The sequence below is a fragment of the Xenopus laevis genome, chromosome 7S, assembly GCF_017654675.1.
Source record: "Xenopus laevis strain J_2021 chromosome 7S, Xenopus_laevis_v10.1, whole genome shotgun sequence".
NCBI lineage: Eukaryota > Metazoa > Chordata > Amphibia > Anura > Pipidae > Xenopus > Xenopus laevis.
The window spans coordinates 53,511,001-53,528,994 of NC_054384.1; the positions used below are offsets into that span (position 1 = coordinate 53,511,001).

Here is a 17,994-nt window from a genome sequence, read left to right on the forward strand (position 1 = left end):
AACTAGACCTAGTTCAAAAAGTCAGATTTGGAAGAAAACTTTAAAAAAAGAATGCAAAAAGTGTGATAAATTCGAGTTTGTCGCCAAAAAAAATCTAATTATTCAAACTCCCCAAATTCATAAAAACATCTTCAAACCGTTAATGGGACAACTGTAAGAAAGTGAGAAAGAGAAAGAGAGCACACAAGGTTATCACCAATGGTAAAATTACCAGGTTTCAAAACCATGTAATTTTACTATTGGTGATACACTATGAGAGTTTTCCATTGTGCTCTCTCTTTCTCTTTTTAAACACTTTCTTGTTGGTGTGTATGAAGTTGAGGAGTCTACAATACTGAGAGCTGCCTCCATTTGGAATACTAGATGAACAAAAGATTATGGGGCAAATTTACTAAAGTGCTAAGTGACTTAACGCCGGCGAAAATTCGCCAGCGTGACATCATTTTGGTACTTCGCCAATTTACTAACGGTCACTGGTGTAATTTCGCTAGCGAAGGAGATAGACTCTAGCAGTACTTCACTCTCTAACGCCTGGTGAATTTGCTTGCGCTCTGGCGAATGGATGTAATTACGCAAATTCACAAAGATGCGGATTTTACTGAACGTTACCTCTTGCCTTCGCCACCTCAGACCAGGCGAAGTGCAATAGATTAGATAGGAGTTCCTAAAAAAAATAGTTGAAAAGTTTTCTAAGTCCCAAAAATCTCTAGCGTCTTTTCCTTTTTCAGGGTGGTAGGCTGAAAAAGAGCGTACATTTTTTGTGGGGTAACTGGCTTCCCCCCTACATTTCCTAACATATGGCACATAAACTATACACTGGGCTCATGTGTAGGGCAATATAACAACTTTATTTTATTTTATTAAGGTTTCCCGGGCTTGTGTAGTGTAATGTATTTGCTGCAACATATACGTCCATTGAAATTAATTTCCAGCCGTATGCAAATTAGGCAACACTAGTGCAACTTGGCTTCACTTGGCGCAGTAACGCTAGAGCAACTTTGCCAGTGTTCCACGCCCTGGATGCAAGTTCGGATTTTAGTAAATTACCGTTGTCCTGGCGAATCTACGCCTGGCGTAGTGTTGCGATGTGAGCGAAGCTGTCGCTGGCAAAGTTAGTGAATTTGCCCCTTTACATTTCAGGAAGAAAGTAGCATGAAAGGACTATGGCACATAGATGGAAAGGATATTTCTCTTAGATAAAAAGCCCAAATTGTCACCTTTGTCATGACAATATTAAAGTGTTGCAGATATCAATTCATTCCCTTGGGGAATGAATTTAGTCACATCGTTAACATTTACAATCTGTAAATCAGAGAGTATAGAAGAGTAATTTAGAAAATATGCCATAATAGAGGAATCAATTTATGAAAAATATAAAATGCAATGTTAATTATCTAACAAGGAACAGCAACCATAGAAAGTACTTAAAGGAGAACCAAAGCTGAATGCTCAACAAAGTATTTGCCTAGAAATGATTCCCCTTATAGCATAAGCATCTGTATAAGCTCAAATGTAACATCTGTTAATGTGTTCCCTATTTCAAATGCCTTCTATAATAAGCGTCTCAGCAGCAAAACAGACCATTAAGCATTTACTGTGTGATCATGATTTTTGAAATTTGGACCATTACTATTATAGGGGTTCTGAACCTCTGGGTCTTTAGTTCAGTATTCAAAGTAAAATAGTCTGTCCACATCTAGTAATTCATAGCAACCAGCACAGCTGAGCAGTAAATGCTACCTGCTGATTGGTTGCTATGGGCTATTTTTACAACCAAAAAACTGTATTGTGTCTGAGATTTGGGGTAATAATCAGGATTTTGTTTTTGGAATAATTTTGCAAAGTAGTAATCAGTATAATACAATGGGGACAGATACTATCCAACTAGATTTATTGTAATGTAAATAAGTAGGAAGCCCACACTATTTTATGAAGAGTTTGGCAAATGGGACAGTGGTGCTGCAGTAGAAGTGGTCTACATACTGTAGTATTACTAAGTAGTACAAATGTTGGTTGGGCAACCTGAGATCTAGTATGTAGCAGAATCAAACGTGACCAAAACCTCTAAATATATTGTGTGAACATATTTGAGTTTTTTAAATTTGCAATTTACTAATATATATATATCTACACACACAAAGGAAACCGCATGCCCTTTATTATAAATATCATTATTTAAACACAAATGATGAATCATTGATCTGTAGTCTCCTATGTGCCAAACTATGGCTATCCACTTTGAGGCAGTTGTAGCCCTTTTACTTCACTACTCCGCTTCCATCGGCACATGCGTATATGGCAGTATTAGCCGCCCTAGGACATACCATCTGTAATCCAGTGTAATACTTTGTTGAAAATTTCTCACATACATGCATCAAGGGTCAGATGTTAGTTAAAATCATTTGAATTGCCTGTTCATATTGTTACAAGTAACTATTACCCTTCAACTGAAGAAAACTATTTATTGGTATATAGCAGTCCTAAACAATAAAATGCTACAAATAACTTGATTTTAAGATATAACTTTCTTTAAATGACACTAGGTAGTTTCTAACAGTAACTTACTCAGCTTTACAAATTTTGCATGTTGTAATATTAATGGATCATGTGATAATAAAACTGTCTTATTTTTTTATTACTATTTTAGGTGTTGTCTGTCTGGTAGTGGCCATCATGTATTGGCTTGGGTGGGAAATGGGTGCAGTTGAAGCCATTTCCCTATCTATCCTTGTTGGCTCCTCAGTAGATTACTGTGTCCATTTGGTGGAAGGATATCTCCTAGCAGGGGAAAATCTTCCACAGCACCTGATTGAGGTAAGAAACTTTTCAAGATGAGACAATTTCCCAGTGAAGCTGTTATGGAATTAAAAATGTGTAAAGTATTTGTTCAATGGTAGTATTTTATATTTTTGATTTCTAGAAAAAATTACTGTAAAAGGTTGTTGCCTTGCACTTGCCTTCAAGCACAGGATACACAGTAGATAATAGATAAATCCTGAAAAATCCTTTTGTTTACAACAGAGCTTATCTGTAATCTGCTGTTTAAAGGGGTTATTCACCTTCCAAACACTTTTTTTCAGATGATTTGTTTTCAGATTGTTCACCATAAACAAATACTTTTTTCAATTGCTTTCCATCTTTTATTTTTTATCGTTCAAAATCGTTTCACAAAATTTACGTTTAATGTTACTGTCTCCAGCTCAGTGATCCAGGAGTATTCTAAACTGTTACCATTTGCTATATTTAATTGATACATTTCATCAATTCTAACTAGGAATGCACTATTTTAGATTCGGCCGAAACCCCGAATCCTATGCGAAAGATTCGGCCGAATCCGAAGTGGTCACAGCACTGACTGACAGGCTGAAATCTGTAGCTGTAGGAGCCAAACTTCTCCCCTCCCGCCCTCTGTCCTGTGTGTTCTCAGCCTGCACATAACATTAGTCTTATGCTGCTGACTGATTATACAAACTGTAATAGTAATGTAATAGTAATATGTTATTTTATTTTATTTTAAATACAACAGTATGCTCCTGTGTTCCACAGCAAATAGGCATCAGTCACAAATGTACATGCCCAACTGGACATAGTCCATAGTCTATAGTCCATAATACATTGTTATACACTATGAAACTACCTGCCTCTATTACATTATAAAAGTTATACAAACAGTGTACATTAGTATTTACTGTTATGATATTTCAGAACAGCAGCTGCAGGTTTGGTTTCCTGAATATTGATATATTATAAGGTGCAGGGAGTTGCAAGGGAATAAATGCAGCAGTTCTGGAATAATTTATGTTTAATTGCAGGGAGTTACAAAGGGAATACATGCAGCTATTCTGTGACAATTTATGACCACGTGCTGGGAGTTGCAAGGGAAAATGCAGCTGTTGTGGAACAGTTTATGGTCAGGCACAGGGAGTAGCAAAGGACTAAATACTGCTGTTCTGGAACAACTTATGGTATTTACACTAACTGCTGATACACATTGCCTCCAGAACAATAATAAAATACTTTTAGTAGCAGAAGTTTGCTTTTCTCCCCCCCCCACCCCATTATTGCAGGGAAAGGAACAAGCAGTGAAGGGAGGGGGGAGGAAAATTAACAGGACAGAGAGGGAGAGAAAGGAGCAGTGAAGGGAAGGGAAAACAAGCAGTAAGGGTTAACAGATGTCTGCAGGGAAGGACTGAGTGTGACATCACAAACATGCCCACTCCTCCCTCACTGGCTGTTGCTTTGTTGCTTAAGCAGAAAGAGCCCGCGGCAGCAGAGTCAGATACTGGAAAGTCTTGGACAGGAAGTTGCAAAGGGGGAAGGCTGAGTGTTCAAGCTAATACAGATGTTTTTGACCCAAAATGTATTAAAATAAAAACTATTTCTTCTATTTTACATTATTTTATGTGGTTTGATGTATTGTGAAAATGTATGCTATATGTCCCCTTTAATAAAACTCAGGGATTCTGCTCAGCAGGGCTAAAGATAACACATGTATCAACTAAATGTATCAATTTAGTCAACGTTCCCCCCCCCAGAGCTGCTTTAGAAGGTGAAAAATGAAACAACACTTCATTATTAGAAAAATAGACACAAATAGAAAATAGAAGGTAATTGAAAAAAGTCTATATTTTTGGTGAACAAGCTGAAACCAACTGAACTGAAAAAAGTGTCTGAAGGTGAACAACCTCTTTAACCTGCCGAGCCAATTCAATGTGGAAGAGAAAGGAAGCAACTGCCTGCAGAAATCAGACAAAGGATTTTGGCTAACAGTTTTCTACCCCCTTGTGGCCCTTGCCTAAAAGAATTTGATTTTTTGGTGTTACTATTCCTTTAAGCAAGTTGGTTTGGAACTTTTGCTATCCTTCTGCATTATTTTTACAGTCTAATTTCAATCTCCCATATTACTATAGGAAGAAAAATGTGAATATTGAGATTATCTATATTAGGATGAACAAGGCTACTCAACTGTTAACAATGCATTTGCATGGTGTTTAAATTATTGCCTATATTTGGTTTTGCATTTTGTATGATTTTGATAGTAGTGCCCAACTGTCTAGACATGCATGTCACCTCAGTTTGCACAGAATATCCTGTGATCTAATCTGATTATACTGAATATGTTGGCAGATCAATGCTGCATCAACATATGATGAAGTGAGAAAAGTTACAGCTACTCTTTACTTAATTTTACATCTGATTGTTCAGGCAACTGGCCTAAACAAACAGATGGGTTGAATCTGGCCATCGTTTTGTATATTCAATTATTAGATTACTGGAATACCATGAAGGCCAGTCAGTGTATGATCACCTTTAGCCTTTTCATCAATGTTGAAACAATACCATGGATCAAATATACTAAATGATATGTTGACAAAATACACCCACTATGGTACCCTGTGCTGGCTGTTTATTTCTAGTAAATCACATACAAATGAGGCAAATTCATGTTTTTATGCTTTGCCTACTATGTGTTAGAATTTATTCATTATAAATATATTGAATTAAATGTTAACAACATAGAGTAACCTTCTTTCTTTATAATGGTTGTTCTCTTTGTCAGGATCCACTTGCATGCCGTCAGTGGAGAGCAATGGAAGCAGTCCGCCATGTGGGAGTTGCCATTGTATCCAGCGCAGTAACAACTATTATATCTACCATTCCACTCTTTTTTTGCATCATAGTCCCTTTTGCCAAATTTGGAAAGATTGTCGCCCTGAACACAAGCATCTCCATTGTGTACACTTTGGCAGTAAGCACAGCCCTTCTCAGCATAATGGGACCCTGCACCTTTGTACGGAGTTGGACTTCATTTCTCAAAGCAACTTTATGGATTGTGTTCTGTGCTTCTGGAATATTTGCAGTTTATGTTTTATTGATAAAAGTTGGGCTGAATATTCCTATTTTGAATGGGTCCACTCATTAGCAAAAATCCCTTTTGTATAAAGCTTTTTCTACACATTTTTTCTGAAGGCTAATATTTGTGTAAACACAGAGCACTCTACTTTTTTTTTTTTTTTTACTAAAATGCACTTTATTTTTTCTTGAAATGATGCATATGACAGCAGGCAAAGATCTTAATACTGTCTCTTAAATGGACATGTGGTACATGTTTTACAGCATAAAACAATCTTAAAAATGTGCTGTTTTCAACACACTAATCATTTCTCTCAATTTTCTCTTGATTGGCAGAGCAACTGCATTAAAGGCACAACATTTGTAGTCATAACCACCACCAATAATGTAGATACAAAACTACAAGCACAGATAATCTATTTTAGTCAGTTTGTTCCTGTTGCCCCATTTCTGAAATGACTTAAGCTGGTTATTAGTTATAAAGTCTTGCTATCGCTGGTAAAATTGGATGGTAAAAGTTAAAAAAATGTTTTATCTGGATGGTCTAGATGGGATGTAAAGGTATTAGCATTTTATCACTATCATCAGTACTAGTTAACCCCATCCTCTAGTTACACATCAGAGCCTTACCTAACTTAATACTGAAAAAATGAAAGCCTTACCTAACTTAATACTGTACAAATCAAAGCCTTACCTAACTTAATACTTCATACTTAATCAGCAGGGGTCGGAGGTCAAAGTAAGTAATATTAAAGGGATACTGTCATGGGGAAAAAAAATTTTTTCAAAATGAATCAATTAATAGTGCTGCTCCAGCAGAATTCTGCACTGAAATCCATTTCTCAAAAGAGCAAACTGATTTTTTTTATATTCAATTTTGAAATCTGACATGGGGCTAGACATATTGTCAATTTCCCAGCTGCCCCAAGTCATGAACTGATCTTTTAGCCCAAGGCTAATGATCTCATCAAAACAGCAGCCCAGAGATCAGTCAGGCAGACTCTGGGCCCTATGCACTGTGCAATAAATTTCTGAGTTGGCATCTAAAATTCTACTGTTTATGGCCAGCTCTAGATTCCAAAGAAAGTTATATATCTAATGAAAATTAGAGCATAAAAGATGAATCCCTCAAAATGGTTTGTGATTTTTACTGATTCTAGGCCATATCTGACCTCAAAAATGATTGATTCTTATGTCGCTAAAAACGGTGGTTGTTTCCACATGTTTCTGGTGATTAAAGGCTATAATAACAAATACACAATAATATATTAGGTGAAATATATCTTAACTCGATTATATATAAATCACAAGACACTTTAATAGTCTCAAATGACATGCAGGCTTTGCCATAAATGTGGCTAATGCTTATGATAGTCCACCTCCTAGTCTTTTATATTATAGGTATGTGCTGTGTTCAAATGATAGTCAATTTTAAAAATATTCATAAGTAAGCATATGAGTTAACATGCCTTAGTGGTTGGTTTGGTATTTGTAAGCTAATACAGAAATCCTTATATGTCATAAGTATAGTTCAGCAGAGTGTAGAGCTAGGTGGTATACCCGAGGAATGTGTAATAAAATAACTGTAAGGTTACTTCAAAAGCACAAACTGCATCAAGACTTATCAGAAGCGCAAACTCAACACATTTACTAAACAAAATTTATTTAGTATATACCATGTTTGCTGTGTAGCACAGTGGTGGATTAATGAGATGTGAGGCCCCTAAACTACACTTTCCAATGTCCCCTCCTTCTAGGCTACTCCCACTTCCAAAAGTTTAAAAATATACAACAATTAATAAAGTTTAAAAATATACAACTATAATAAAGGTCATGGGTGCACTTGGAGACAAAAGGCCCACAATCTAGTTATTATTTGTATTTTCTTGTCTATTTACAGTATTTTTATCTGCACTGCTGGTCATGGCTCCATGTCTCAATTGTACCCTAACCTTTTAGTTTGTAAACTCTAATCTCTAGGTCCTTCTAACCCTATTGTTTTCTGTAATCCTTGTTTGATATCCACCATTTATTCCCTGTTTGCTATAACTGCAGTAAAGCACTGCGTATCTTGACAGCGCTATATAAATAAATGATGATGATGATGGCTCCGGTTGGGACAGATGCTCGGTTGGTACCTGCTGGGAGAAGAATAGGCTGCCAAACAAGGCAAGGCACATGTGGCTCTCTAATATGCTTCTGATCTAGCGGCTGCCGAGCATCCGTCCCAACCAGACCGAGGCCCAGCAGTGCTGATGAAAATACATTTTTTGATGAAAAGAAAAATTAAAATTGAAAACGCTAGGTGGGTCCCTTATCATTCTGGGCCCTTAGGCTATAGCCTAGGGCAGACCATTCCTTAATCTGTCCGTGATGAAGCATACCAATAATCTGCTAACATGGATGAGTGAGAATAAGAAGAGAAGCAGTTTTACCTGACACAAACTCTTGAGCATTAATAAAATGTAAGAACTTAATCTTACCCAGTCTTATTATTCATTCTGATACTGAACAGAAATATTTATTATATCACATCAAATAAGGCTTATCCCTATTTGCAGTTACATTAAAGTGGTTGTTCATCTTCAAACACTTTTTTTCAGTTCAGATAGTTCAACCAGAAATAAAGGCTTTTTTCCAATCACTTTCTATTTTATATTTGTGACCATTTTTCTCATATTGAACTGTAACATTTAATTTTTCATCTAAAGCAGCTCTGGGAGGGGGGTTGCCGACTCTAAATTGATACTTTTGTTATCATTAGCCCTACTGAGCAGAATCCCTGAGCCTCATTAAAGGAGAATTTAACCTGCAATAAAAAAAAAAAATCTCGCCCTACCCTGGATAGACCCCCCCCAGCCTACCTGCCCCCCAGGCAAATGCCCCTAATTTTTTACTCTCCGTGCAGATTCTGGCCTCGGAGTTCACAGCAGCCATCTTTTTATCTGGTAATCTTCGTGTCTTTACGGCATTTCCGGTGCATGCGCAGTTAGAGTAAATTTCTGGTCCCGAACAACAGCGCATGCGCTGAAAGTCATGAAAACTTCTGCGACTTTCGCCGAAACTTCCAGGAAAGACAGAAGAAAGAAGATGGCTGCAGTGAACTCTGAGGCCCGAATCTGCACGGAGGGGTAAGTAAATAATTAGGGGCATTTACCCAGGGGGGCAGGTAGATTGGAGGGAGGAGGGATGGGTGTCTACCCAGGGTAGAGGGGAGAGTTTTTTTTTTATTACAGGTTGAATTCTCCTTTAAAAGCAGCTGATAATTGATACAATAATAGTTGCTAATATTCTACAGATGCTGCTAAGAAATGTAGCAATTAAATGTAGCAAATTGTAACAGTTCAGAATGCTCCTGGATCACTGAGCTGCCAGACTGAAACACTAGAGACAAGAACATTACACTTTAAACTTCAATTTTGGTAAAACGGTAAAAAATAAAAGACAGAAAGAAATTAGGAAAAAAATCTTCGTTTATGGTGAACAATCTGAAAAAAAAAACTCAACTAAAAAAAGTGTTTGGAAGGTGAATAACCCCTATAAGGGCAAAGACAGACTTAACGGTTCGTCACCAGGGCTTTTAAAATGATTGTGGCGACTGATCGCCATACCGCAATCATTGCGCTATTTATCGTGACCACTTATCCAATAACCTATGGCCGCTACGTCACTGTGATCTGTTGCTGCAATCATGTGGGTTTTTTTTTTTTTTAAAAAAAAAGGCGACGAATCTTCACGTGTCCTTAAAGTGATACTGACACTAAAAATTTTCTTTTCAAAACATTAATCTACATTAAAACTTACCTATAGGTCATGTTGCTTGCTGATAGTTCTGCTTTTGTAAGTAATTGTCACTTGTAGTTCCTAAACCTGATTGTTTTGCCAACCTGACTGTCCCTTCTCAAACTGTCAGTTAGAGTTTCTAATGCTAATGGACTCCTGCTGCACAAATATGGCAGCCCCCTCATAGTGGGACAGGGTAGTAAGAAAGGTAAATACTTTTATGGCAAAATTATAAATAGCATTCAAAGATAATGTTATGATAGATAATAAAAAGGTTACTTTCTGATGTCCGTATCTAAAGAAGGCTTCTCTAAGCCCTGTGAGTTCAGATCTTAATTTAATATGATCGATTACTCTTGTAGAAAACCAATAGTCACATTGTTTAAAAGTTATTGCTTTTTAATTACTGATGGTCATAGTTGTTTTAAAGTGATATTGTTGTTTTGCTAATATTACCTGCATTAGAGTCCATGTATCGAAAAAAAACTTTTGAGACAAGTTTGACAATGGACAGTGTCTACCCATTGCATACTGGTCTGAGGTTGTGAAGGTAAGAAATGCAGGATATTTCAGCAAGGTGCTGTTTTTGCTATTCATTGTTAATTTCAAGATGCCTTACACTGGCCATAGATGTGCAGATTTTATCCTGTGTCTGACAAATGATCATGCATTTCAATCTCCCAATCTACAACTAAACATTCAGAGTAAATAAAGTAGTAAAAAGAACAAATCAAATGATGTTCTGGCCATGAAATGACAGACAGCAATCATACTAAGGTTTTGTCCTACAAATAGAAGTGACAGTCACCCATTGATATTTTCAGATAGGCAATACATGCAGAGATATTATCAATTGCCGACATAAATCTTATAACCTGTCATCATTGCTATGGTATGAAAAATGTTGAGACAATTCACACATGGTACGAAAATTGTACGAACCTTTGTTTCATACGACTTAAACTTTGCGTCTATGGCCAGCTTTAGTATACAAATCTATTGAGAGAGATATATTTAATGTGTACAAGTAAATACTGTGTGCTAAACTCTTAAAATGTGTCAACAGATTTAGCAAACATTTGTTTTCTATATGATATACTAAGTCTGGAGTATGGATGAGTTCCAGTAAGAGACTTGCAGGGACCTCACTATTGTTTTGATTTTGAACATTTTACTTGGTTTCACAACAAAATGTATTTGTCAGATTGAAGATGGTAAATATGTCGTTAGAAATCTATGTAAAAAAATTGGTGCAATTGTGGACATAGTTGAAAGAAATGTGAAAAAAATATTGTGCTTGTTTAATTCTGAGTGTATACTTTGGGGAAAATTCAGCTTGGTCTTTAAACCAAATATGTTACATGGGGAGGCCCATATATCAAATGAATGAATGTGAATTTTCAATATTTCAGGTTATATAAGAAAATTTTCAAAAGCCTAATATTCGATCGACCTGAAAATTTGAATTGAATTCGATTAGTATTTAATTTGTATGAATTGAGTTTTTCTCAGAAAAAAACCCTCAAAATGTCAGGAAGGCTAGTAACGTCTCCAAATGGCTCAACGGACCTCTGCCATTGGCTTGTACATGAACTTGGCAGGTTTTAGGTGGTGAATATTCGAATTAGGACTGTTTCCATGGTCGAGATGGGATAAATCTCACATTTGAATTTACATTCGAATAGGGGGATTAGAATGTGTGAATTTTGAAACTCGAAAATTCTAATTAAAATTTACTATTTGTCCCTTGATGAATCTGCCACTTAGTGAGCCAACCCAAAAATGGGGGGAGGGAAGTAGTTTGAGAAATGTTACCAATTCTTGTTCTGGTAAAATATAAACCTGGATTAGAGACAAGATATTTGTTTCTTGCAAGTAAATGTTCTTAACAGTTCTTAAAGGGTTAGTTCAACTTTATATTAACTTTTATTACATCATTGAATGACCAATTCCAAGCAACTTTTTTTATTGGTCTTCATTTGTTGTTGTTGCCTGGTTGCTATCAATTTAGATACTAGCAACCATGGCTGAAATGCCATGCTGAGCAAAATAATTTAAATAAAGGCCACATTCAAAATTACCCTCTATGCTATACTAAAAATGAATTTAATAGTCATCAACCCCTTTAACTGTAAATCTTTCCCACTCAGCAAATGGAATGATTGTATACAGATTATATTGACAAATATTTCACTAAGAAACAAATTCTATATGCTTTGTATTGTCTTAAAATTGTGTATTTCATTAATACTACATCTTGTAATAAGTGGTTAAAGTAAAACTATACCCGCAAACAATGTAGGTTTCTATAAAAGTATATTGCACAAAACAGCTTATATGTAAAACCATTAAATAAACCATTTTAATAATAATAAACTTTTTTAGTGTTATGTGCCATTGGGTAATCATAAATAGAAAATTGCCATTTTAATATATAAGATCCACAACCTAGGATCCTACGCTTCACAGTGCACACAAACAAACCAAATAAACCATAAATGTTAGGACAAAAGAGCCAATAAAAGGACAACAAAAAACAAAAAAAGTTGTGTCTTTTGCTTCCCCACTTCTTCCTGCAGTCAGTTGATCTCGGAGGTAGCACAAAGAATATCATAAAATGGGGGCTCAATGGAAAATATATAAATGGATAATAAATGGATAATATTTACTTAAATACTGTGTATATATTCCAGTTTGGTAAGATTCTTTAATATGCTACTTAATATTATGATAACTATCTGTTGCTTAAGTATTCATTTTGATGGTATAATTTTCCTTTAATAGCATAAATTGATAGTAATTTAGGCTGAAAAAGCCCATCATTAAATTCAAGGGTCAAAATGAAACCTGTCTGACTGATCCAGAGGAAGGTAAAATCCCAACGGGGGGGATTCCTTCTAGACCCCAATATGGCAATCAGTTCTGTCCCTGAATCAACTCTGTACTAAAAGATAATATAATTTACCTTTTTTTCACTGCCTAAAAAGCCACCCAACCCATTGGATGCATAGTTATCATATCTCCCCAAAACATTTATTCTACAGTGTAAATAATCTCAATTTACCCAGTCTTTCTTCATAATGGTGAGTTTCCATACCCTTAACCAGCTTTGTTGCCTATCTTTGGACTCTAATTCAACAATATACCATTTGAGCACTTAAAAGCAAACCTGCACTGCATATTTCAGATGAGGCCTTATCAGTGCTTTGTAAAAAAAACAATTCTTCTTTCATGCGTCTTCACCCCTTTAATTACAGCTCAAAAGCTTGTTTGCTCTTGTAGCTGCTGACTGGCACTGCTTCTTACTGCTAAGTTTATTATACACAAGTACCCTTAAGGTGGCCATACACGGATGTCGCCAAATGAGCGTATCTCTCGCCTTGAGGTGGGCAATATCGGGCTGATCCCATCGTGGGCCCTAGGGCCCAGCGATTGGATCCTAATGAATGGTAACGGGCGGTCGGATTGCGGGACGGCATCAACGAACAGATGCGGCCGCGATCCGACGGGATTTTTAGTCCCATCTGATCGAGATCTGGCCATCGGGGAAGCCAGTTGGGGGGCCCCATACACAGGTCAATAAGCTGCCGACTCAGTCTGTCGGCAGCTTTTTACCTTTAGGGCCTTCTCTATCATGGATTTGCCTAACATAGTAGAGGTTATAGAGGATTTTGTATTCTATTGGAGCATTGTTCAGCATTTTTTAAAATTTTCAGATCATGGCATTCGTGGCTTTAGAGTTTTAATTGTGGTTCAAAAACCACTAAAATTTTACCTTTAATCAATAGTCCTCCATGTTTCATCTGCCTCTAAGCTGCTCAGAGTGCCATGTCTATATAGTAGTTACATAGATAGATCTGGTTGAAAAAAGACCAAAGTCCATCAAGTTCAACCCCTCCAAATTAAACCCAGTAGCCATACAAACACACACACTGACTCCTCCATACACTCACATAAACAATATACTCTAACTATAGATTTTAGCATCACAATAGCCTTGGCTATTATGCTTGTCCAAGAAATCATTCAAGCCCCTCTTAAAGGCATTAACAGAACAGACTTTCACAACATCATCCTGCAGTGCATTCCACAACCTCACTGTCATCACTGTGTGGAACCACCTATGTTGCTTCAAATGAAAGTTCAGATCCTGTTGCAAGGATGACACATACTGGATGCAACTTATTGGCGTGTTCATTCCTACTTCTATACTCATTCCATGTTCAAGGTCTCACCTGGAGTATGCAGTGAAGTTTTGGGCTCCAATTCTTAAAAGAGATATAAATGAGCTGGAGAGAGTGCAAAGATGTGCAAATAAACTGGTTAGAGGGATGGAAGACTTAAATTATGAGCATAGACTGTCATGGTTGTGGTTGTTTTCTCTGAAAAAAGACGATTGTGAGGGGACATGATTACACTTTACAAGTACATTAGAGGACATTATAGAGAAATAGCATTGGAACTTTTTACCTATAAAGAGGATCACCGCACCAGAGGCCACCCCTTCAGACTAGAGGAAAATAACTTTTATTTGAAGCAACATAGGTTCTTCACAGTGAGGTTGTGGAATGCCCTGCTGGGTTATGTTGTGATGGCTGTTTCTGTTAATGTTTTAAAGAGTGGCTTGGATGATTTCTTGGATAAAATATATATAAAATATATATAAAATTAAAGGACATGTAGTTATGTATGTGTATGGAGGGGTCGGTGCGAGTGTGTGTATGTATGGATGCTGAGTTTCATTTGGAGGGTTGAACAAAATGGACTTTGGTCTTTTTCAGCCTGATTTAACTATTTTACTATGTACAGTATATGTACTTAGTTCACTGTAAAAACCAATGACATTTCTCTGACACGGGGGGGGGGGGGCGATTTATCAAGGGTCGAATTTTGAGGGTTAATAAACCCTCAAATTCGATCCTGGAAGAAAAATCCTCCGAATTCAAATATCGAATTTGAAGGATTTTAGCGCAAATACTTCGATCGATCAATCGAATAAAAATACTTCGATCCTAAGGATTTTAATCGAACGATTTTTATTTGATCAAAAAAAAACTTGAAAAGTGCTGGGGAAAGTCCCCATAGGCTAACATTGTAGCTTGGTAGGTTTAAAGTGGCGTAGTATGTAGTCAAAGTATTTTTTAAAGAGACAGTACTTTGACTATCGAATGGTGGAATAGTCGGACGATTTTTAATTCACATATCCTGTGTTGACTTGCTTAAGCGGATTCCATCTGTGGAATTACTAAATGGTTCTTGAAACTCCTACATTGTATACATGGAAGAATACAACAGATTATGGATTAAGCACATTCATAGGGGCAAATTCACTAAGATGCGAAGTTGCGCACAGGGGTAGCGTAAGGTTGCGAAGTTGCGCTAGCGTTGATTCGCTATGTAAAGCAAAGTTGCGCTAGCGAAGGCTAATTTGCATACGGCGCGAAATTCAAATTTCAATGGAGGAACACGTATCTGCACTACAAATGCCTAGAAAACCTTCAAATCTGCAAATAAAATTTTTATTTTGCCCTACACATGTGCCCACTGTCTAGGTAAGTTGCCATGAGTCAGGAAATGTAGGGGGGAGGAAGGGGAGCCCCAAAAAATTTTCGATCTTTTTCAGCCTATCAGCCATCATGTAGAAAACACGCCAGCGTTTTTTGGGACTTAGAAAAAATTTTGACTTTTTTTGAAACAATCCCTATCTACTCTATTGCCCTTCGCCAGGTCTGAGGTGGCGAAGGAAGTCTAGCGTAAAAGGTAGCGTTCGCTACACTGCGCAAGTTTCAAAGAAGCATAATGAATTTTAAAAAAATATAGTAGAGTTCTATACAATACTCAGCAGTGTAATCAGGAGGACCTATTAAAAGATTCTGTTGACATTTGTTCGCTTATTTGTTGATAAAAGAGCAAAATACAGCATACTATGTATTTGGGTGTGATAATTTTAACCAAAAAGGGGCAAATTTATTTGCTGCTATTGTTAGGGGAAGGAATGTCTACTTAGTTGTCCTTACGAACATGCACTCTATAGCAACGTTTTAGTTGGTTTAACAGGATATTTTGTCATAAAATCTTAAAGAGGTGGTTAACTTTTAGTATAATATAGAATGGCTAATTCTAAGCAACTTTTCAAACGGAAATGTCCTTAATTTTTTCTTTTTTATAGTTTTTAAATGATTTGCCTTCTTCTTCTGACTCTTTCCAACTTTATTTTATTATTATTGTTTTTTTTATTATTATTGTTATAATTCTATCCAGGCCACTCCTATTCATATTTCAGTTTCTCATTCAAATCTGTATATGTTTTGTAGGGTAATTTGTACCCTAATTTGCTGAAATTGCAAACTGGAGAGCTGCTGAATAAAAAGCTAAATAGCTAAACCACAAATAAAATATGAAAACCAATTGCAAATTGTCTCAGAATATCACTATCTACATATTTTTTTAAGTTAATGTAAAGGTGAACAAATCCTTTAACAACTGGGAGCAGCCATTTGGATTTAAGAATTGTTACTCTACACTCTTTCAATTTTATTAGTTGTTAATACAAATGAACAATGAAGTCCTGCAGTTACCTTGTGTGTCTTGTAGTTAGTTGTAAATAACTGTGTATGGATCTCATCTGACACAGAAATGAGGATTACTTTAGAGTAAAGCAGGCCTCCAGCTGCTGTATTTTGTAATGCAGCCATTGTAACCATTGTTATTAAGTAAATTATCTTCTCTGTGTATAATGAAATGAAAGAATGATATGAACTCTTTGTCAAAATTAGTAGCACTTAAGATCAGCAGACATTAATGTCTGGTTCAATGTAATGCTTGAGGCAACAAAAGGGCATTATATTACTAGAGTAGTATTTCTCTGTCATTAAATTATGTTACTTAAACGGTTTGATTAGTCTCTTACTTTGTTTATATTGTAGATTTTTCTATTTTAAGTGAAGCAGTTATACCTTAATTGAAAGTCATCAGTAATGTTACAAAGTTTAACCTGACAAATGAAAAGCTAGCTGTCCTTACTATACATGTCCATTGACTTAACACATCGCTGTAAAAGGGAAACTACAGACTGGCAGTTGGTTATAATTATTAAAACTGTAGTTTTCTTGCTTTTTTGTGTTTTTTACTTCTGGGTAGAGTTGTGATAATTTGAGATGTTTTCTCAAGAAAACAAGTTTCTCCCAGCAGATTGTGAGTTATTACGTTTATCAATTTTTTTGCCTTTTTCATTCCATAACAATGGTTTTTATCAGAATTTAGGAGGAAAATGGTTTAGCAATGGAAAATGAGTACAAGTAGGTGAAACAACACAAAACTGAATAGTCACCTTAGGCAAATAACTGATGGACCAGTTATTTTTTCTGCAGATCACGTGTTTCTATTGCCAAACAAATAACGCTATTCTAAGATCATTCTCAGATCATTTTCAAAGCAATTACATCCAATTTGCAAAATGCACACACTTATCACACACATTTGATTCATTGGCTGCAAGTGCATCAGATACAACTTCCCCTACCAGCTGCAATTATGCTGGAAATCGATAAAAAAACAAAAAAAACAAACAGCATTGTGAAGTGTGTCTGAAAATACTCTTTGATCACTGCACTTCCATAAGTATGTATTCTGAGATATTCTACATGAAACAACCAAGCATTTGTCTGCTGACTATCTATTTAAACAGACATGAAGATTCCAGAATGTGATCAATAGCTTGTAGCCAAATTGTTTATTCGTTTATTAGATGGCAGTGCACCTGTGTCTGTATTTAAGGACTTACCTTTGAGCCACTATCTGATTGCCCTTGACCACACTGGAAAATCCAACCGACTCAGCCAAGATTTCAGTAACAAAACTGGGGATGTCAATAATGCTGGTTCCTCCTTTGGAACATTGTTAAAAAGTTGAAGGCCCTAAGGGTAAGGGCACACTGGGCGATTCGGGGGGGGATTTATTCGCCTGCCTACTAATCCCCTCGACTTTGCAGCGACCAATCTACCCGAATGCGTTCCCTCACTCTGCGCCTGGCTAGAATGAAAAATCGCCGGCACTAATCACACACGGTGATTCATTTTCCGAAGTCGCCCGAAGTTACTGGAATTTCAGGCGACTTAGGAAAATGAATCGGCGCCTGTGATAAGCGCTGGCGATTTTTCATTCTAGCCAGGCGCAGAGTGAGGGAAGGCGTTCGGGGAAATTGGTCGTCTCAAAGTCGAGGCAATTATTCGCCAGGCGACTAAATCTCCCCGAATCGCCCAGTGTGCCCTTACCCTAACAAACAATTATACACAAATATAAAAATCTAAGTATCACACAGACACTGTATTGTTCAGGGCTCAAATTAACTTCCAGGGA

General features: G+C 36.6%; 1 protein-coding gene across 1 annotated transcript in view; it reads left to right on the plus strand.

Annotated features, from left to right (window-relative positions):
• LOC108697560 (protein dispatched homolog 3) overlaps positions 1 to 6,158 on the plus strand; it is a 102,039-nt gene extending 95,881 nt beyond the window's left edge. The window contains exons 20-21 of the mRNA XM_018227707.2: positions 2,648 to 2,814; positions 5,561 to 6,158. Coding sequence (XP_018083196.1) covers positions 2,648 to 2,814; positions 5,561 to 5,923 — 530 coding nt within the window. The 3' untranslated portion in view covers positions 5,924 to 6,158. The remainder of the gene's footprint in view (positions 1 to 2,647; positions 2,815 to 5,560) is intronic.
• The last annotated feature ends 11,836 nt before the right edge of the window (positions 6,159 to 17,994 follow it).